Source organism: Pterocles gutturalis, unplaced genomic scaffold (genome assembly GCF_000699245.1).
Source record: "Pterocles gutturalis isolate BGI_N339 unplaced genomic scaffold, ASM69924v1 scaffold36431, whole genome shotgun sequence".
NCBI classification, from domain to species: domain Eukaryota; kingdom Metazoa; phylum Chordata; class Aves; order Pterocliformes; family Pteroclidae; genus Pterocles; species Pterocles gutturalis.
In genome coordinates this window covers 36,369-42,368 of record NW_010106682.1, presented here as the reverse complement: position 1 = coordinate 42,368, position 6,000 = coordinate 36,369, and the positions used below count along the sequence as shown (strand labels likewise).

General features: G+C 38.5%; 1 protein-coding gene across 1 annotated transcript in view; it reads left to right on the top strand.

Annotated features, from left to right (window-relative positions):
* Window positions 1–154: 154 nt before the first annotated feature.
* Window positions 155–6,000, top strand: part of CUL4A (cullin 4A) — a gene marked incomplete at its 5' end in the record, with an annotated part of 36,600 nt that continues 30,754 nt past the window's right edge. Inside the window, 2 exons of the mRNA XM_010087865.1 lie at window positions 155–290; window positions 4,772–4,875. Coding sequence (XP_010086167.1) covers window positions 155–290; window positions 4,772–4,875 — 240 coding nt within the window. The remainder of the gene's footprint in view (window positions 291–4,771; window positions 4,876–6,000) is intronic.

Below are 6,000 nucleotides of genomic sequence, written 5' to 3'. Positions count from 1 at the left end.
CCCCGGGCAGAGGTTTCGTCGCCCCGGGTGGAGTTAGTCACCTTCTCCTTGTGCCAAGCTTAAACGGTCGAGCACAACACAGCTTGGTAGAACTTAATGAAGCAGCGTGAGGAGGATTGGTACGGGGTCCCCCTGGGCGGCTGGTTTTCAACAGCCTGTGTCTTCCTTTCGCAGAAAGACCCAAATTGCCAGATAATTATACTCAGGACACGTGGCAGAAACTTCATGAAGCGGTGGGAGCGATACAGAGTAGCATTTCTATTAAATACAACCTGGAAGAGCTCTACCAGGTAAGACATGTAGGGTTGGGTTTTTTTTTTTCAGTTTAACAGATGGAAAATTAGCTGCTTTGGGACTTTCACAGAGCTACACATTTAACATAATACATTTTGATTTGTTAAAAGCTGACTATGTTTTCTGAACTGTTTGCTCCGTACTCTGTTTCTAGACAGTTTGCAGTTTTATATAGCAGTTCCTTGGAGAGTTACCAGGATCCAGGCCCATGAAAAAGCAGTTTATGTTGGGAGAAAGGGAAAGCTGTGCCTGGGCAGAGCTGAGATTTAAGCCTCAATCTCTCCAATACAGTGCCTCCCCAAAATGCCAAAAATGGGAAGCTACTTTTGCTGGGTTATGCAGATACGTATTTTATGATTAAGTCTCTTTTACACATGCTTTGGTCTCTTGTGAATAGTAATGTTGAAATATTTGTTATTTAGACTTCAGTGTCAGTACCCTTTGGGGAATTAAAAAAGAATCTTGGTTGAGCAGGCAACAAACTGTCAGTTTACCTGTGGTTCAGATTACTGTTACATTCTCATAACAATCAGTGTCTTAATTTCTTATTAAATTGTTAAAAAAGTATTTCTGGAACATCTGGACTACTGGAGCTGGGGCTAGGGAGGGTAAAAGAGAAATACTCATGAACCATTTCTTCCTTTCTGCTTTCTCCATTTATGTATGGTTTACTTCTATATTATTTTAAATCTATGTTCTTTAAGATATTTAACTGAAGTAGTAATTTTTTACAGTTACAATGTTATAAAAAATTACAGATGCACTTAGTTGTGCTACATAGTTAAAGTTAGTTGTGAGTTTTCTGTGGGTGCAGGTACTTGATCTGCTGGCGTGGATCTCATTGCCAGATTAGGACATTATGCTCACCTAAATTATCCTAAATGTTCAACTGAGGTAGGTTTAATGTTGTCTGCAAAGTGCAGACTGTGAGAAAGGAGAAAACCGGCAGTCCATATTGAGTCCATGCTCAAGAAAATCAAGATGAATTTGAGAGCTGACTATACTTGTCTCTGTAATTAGTTAGGGTATATAATTTATGGGTCTAAAATGGCTGATTATGTAAATGCATATTGACTTAATATAATTTATTCCCTTTAAATAGATAACTTGACTGTGATATATTAATTTATTAATACTTGCAGATTTGCAGAGCTTGAATTACATAATGCATTTTAAGGTTTAAAACTCAGCATTTGAAAAATCCTGCTTTTTCATGCCTAGCTAGAAAAAAACCCCCACAGATGCTTTGAGTGTTACCTAACTTGTTTTTAGAGGCTCAGAAATGAGATTATAGTAATATGGGTATGAAATTGCCAGGGTACAGACTTGAATTTCGGCAGAAAAGGAAGAGAGAGATTTCAGATAAACTGTGAAGGGAGAACTGTGCTTTTTGCTTTTTCTATTTGCCTGCTTTTTTTGTAAAAGCAGTCCAATAATCTGTAAGGCAGCAGTGCAAATCAGCAAGATTTCTGCACAGTAGGTGGTGGTGGTCAGTGTGCCTATGCGTAGATAGGTACTTACTCTTCTGCCAAAGGAATAAAAAATGAAGTTCAGCATCTCTTGGAAACCTGATCTGTACTTACAGTTCGTTTTAACTGCCTGTTGGTGAGCACCGAGTGATCCACAGGGGAAAATTTCTCTGTATGCATCAGTTCTTACTATCAGGGTGCCTTTTTTTTTTTTTTCTTACATTATGGAGGGAAGTGAGAGACCAACTAGAGTTCAGTGCGGTGAGCAGGCTGGTGTACCAGCCTGCCTTCGAACTTTCTGATTTATTTATTTATTTAATTTGGCACAGTGTCTGAGGAAAAGCTGAAGAACAGTGACAAGGCTTTGTGGGAAGCCCAACGGATGCTCCTTTCCAGGCATTAGAGGCAGCATGGGATCAGGCATGAAGGTGCTTGGCAGAGACGTAGTCAGTGAGCAATGGGAGGGTGGCAGCCAATTTTTTGCGACTGAAATAGAAATGATGTCTGGGATTGGTGGTAGATTGCACAGATTTTGATAGAAGTAGTTTGATGGGATAAGGAAAGTGGGGCAGTGCAAAGAATTGACGAGTGAAGTGTGAGTGATAAAAATAATGGAAAAAGAAAATTCCCTTTGCAGCAAGGTCCTAAATAAACTGAAATGGGGCAGCACTGCCCTTCTGGAGGACACAGAGTAGGACGGTGTAGGAGTGAAGGAAAAAAAAATTATGAGAGTCCTGACCAGACTTTTATTTGGATGGATGGATAGGAAGGGCTATGTGTTAGGAATCACAACAAAGTATCTGCAAAATGATTATGTGTGAATGCTTTCTGTTGTAGATGTCATTTTACTTACCTGTTTTAAGACCAGATGAAAAGCGTAACATAGGCTCTATGTGGTAGTTTTGTTTGTTTGTTTGCTTACTTTAATATTGTATCAAAATTGAGGAAGCCATAGTTGTTGTGCATTTAAATAAAATGGCATCAGGTCAGTTAGAATTACCCCATGGGGGGATCTCTGGGAAGCAAATTCACTTTGTGTTTTGGAAGACAAACTATTCAGTATGTTAGAACCTATAGAGGAGATGATACAATAATTTGCATGCTAAAGGTTAAAACAGAAGACTGCTCAAAACAAGCTGTTAAAAGGTTGATTTGAGACAGAAGTTTTACTAGATTTGTGTAGGTGAAGAGTCTAAAAGTGTTGTCTTTCTCATATCCTTGCAGATATGATAATTGCTGTAGCTTTTTTCCAGACTAATTGTGTGCGAGATGAATAAAAGTCAAATCAAATTTCTTCAGAAAGAGAAGCAGCAAAAACTGTGAATGAAACAAAAGGTGAAGAAGCAGGAAATTACTGGATTTCATGCCTACGCATGAAAAAAAGCAGAAACAGCTAGTAGACGCAACACCAAGGTGATATGGCTGCAGTCTGAAACACACTTTAAGCCAGCACTGTTGCCCAAAGCAGCAGCCCTGCTTGTCTCCTCACCTCTCTTTTGGCCCATGCAATTGCTAGCCTGTGTGTTTGGGTGGTCTTAAACTGAAACAGAGTGAAGAACATTATTACTGATGTTTTGACAAAGAGCTGCATGGTGGCATTAGGCACCATAATGTTTCATATTACAAAGAAGTAAGACACCAAAAAAAAAAAAAAAAGCTAAAAGTTGGGGAAAACTGAGTAAAGGCCAAGCACTGGGAAAATACTGAAACTTTGTCCAAGTTCATTGAGGCTATCAGAAAATTTGTCAACAAAATGTGACACTATAAATCCTCCAGAGCAAAGGAAAATATTCTGGGGTCAGTTTTAGTCGCCCAGGTGAAACAGTGCTTTTAATCTCAGGCCGTGTTCTCTACAGCATCACCTCATAGCATAAAGGCAGTTGAGGTGAAGTTAAAGGAAGAGACAGCTGGATTTTTAGTTCTGAAAATCATGTCGAACTTCTTTGGATAATGTTGTATGAAGCACTGAATGGCCAAAAATACTTACTGTAAACTTTACCGTTCTCACAGAACATTTGGCTGTCTTCATTGTGATTCATTTCAGATACTATGGTCTATTAATAAAATAATTTATTGAAATACAGCATGCAAGTTAAAATAAAGTGTGCCTAGAACAAAGTCTAAATATAGGCAGTGGTATCATGCAAGGCTACGTTTTCTCTTTGGCATTCTCATTGAGTTTCTTGTGAGGAAAAAATTTTAGTGTAAGAAAACGTAATTATTGGGTAGCTGAACAGCAGTATTCTAGAGATGGCCAGAGCTGTCTCAGCGCAGTCTAGGTCAGATGCATAACAACCTGATTTACATTAATTTACTGACCACAAGAACATTTGGTTTTGGGCAGAATCAGTCCGCTATGGATAAATACTCAACTAAATCCCATGAGGTCCCAGTAAATCAAGTCAAATCTTTATTTAATGGTTCACATAGGGGTTTTGTTGGAATTTTTTTTCCCCTCAGCTTACATACCTTAGCATGAGCATATGAATCAGTGGAAATATTCAGAAAGAAATGTTAATAGAATGACAGGAAAGCAGCGTATCCATTTACCATTTAGAGAGAGGGATTGAAATGTCTACCTTAAAGCTATTAAGAAATGAAAATATTTGTTAGGATTGTGTTCCCTCAAAAAAAATGCATGTGTGTGTGCCTTGGAGGATGCACAAAATAGACCTACAGGAAGTGTTCCGCTGCTGAGCAGTATTGGGGGGGGGGCAGAAATTCTAGTAATCTTTAGCAGCACATCTGAAATATGACCCAGATGGTGAAGGTGGACCTTATTTGTACATGAAATCTAGCAGTATAAGAAGGGACCAAAATCAGGAAGCGATCATAAAGTCTTCATTTTTCTACATTGTTTGGATAATTTCATTTCGATTTTGTGTACAACTTGAACAGATAACACTGATTATTTTTTTTCTCTTTGTTGTTGGCCTTGATTACACTGGCACAAAAAACTTTAGTTCATTTTTTTTTGTCTCATTCATAATCTTTTTTTTGTTTTTTAGGCTGTTGAAAATCTCTGTTCTTACAAAGTCTCTGCTACACTGTACAAACAGCTGCGACAAGTCTGTGAAGATCATGTGAAAGCACAAATCCTTCAATTTAGAGAATATCCTTTTCTCATGCACAGAAATGGTTAGAATGGTTAGTTTAATTATTTTTTAAAACAGCACTTCGTAAAAATTACACCAATAATTGCAGATGTGTTAAAGAGGTTCTTTGTTGACCACTTAAATATTTTCAAATCAGTTGTAAGGGACTTTAGTCACCCGGGTGAGTAATTTATGTGTACTGATAAGTTGCATGCTAATAACAATTTACTAGGAATGCAGATTTTACTCCTAATTTAGAAAAATTTCAGTAGTGTTATGAGATGTAACAGCAGGTATGGATTTTTATGGAAGGTGATTCCTGGAGATGCTTATGGTAGCAACAGTTTAAAAAAAAAAAATCGTTGCAGCAATTTTCAACAACAGTGTCTCTCTGTAAAAGAATTCTCAATCATAAAGTACACCTGTTTGAGAAATAATAACAAGTGGTCATCATTGATGTGTCATAGAGGTATTCAGCAAGCCCTTTGGTTATCTCACGTGTACCCTGGGATATGGGTACTTAAGAAAGGTCTCTTAAGTTCAGGAGGTCACTTGGCTGAAGTTTTATGGTAAATTTCCCCATAGTTTTCTGAAGTTACCTTGCCAGGCTTTTCTTGTGGCTGAACTGGTCACAGAAGTGCCTGTAGATCTTCTTGGACACTGCGATGCAACCAGGCCTGGTTTCTGGATCCCATTGTGCTTTGCACGTTGAGATGGTGCTTTTTGTGGTAGGTGTCTTTTGTGTAATAGCCTAGGGGTTATGCTTGTTCAAGCAGTAGGATAAAGAGTCTACGCCCACTTGGTTGTTCCCACGTTCCTGGATATAGTGTCTTTGCATGGTGTGGTGATGCTGGACAGTGCTGTACTGAACAGATACTACAGTACTTTGGGTGCAAGCAGTGTTTCCTAGGTCTCTGTATGTGTTTTAATAGCAGAAAGTGATAGGTTAAAATAGAAAGAAGCAAGGAACTGGAGCCTAGATAGAACCTTTCCAGGTGAATGCCTTAAATGTGCTCTGGATTGTGACTCTTGGTTTCTCAGTTCACTGCATTTCCCAGGTGGATGCCTACACTCATAAAGAAGATTATTTTTTTTTCCCTTCCGTGTTATCTAGCTAAGTCCCAGCATGGTTCTGGGTTTGG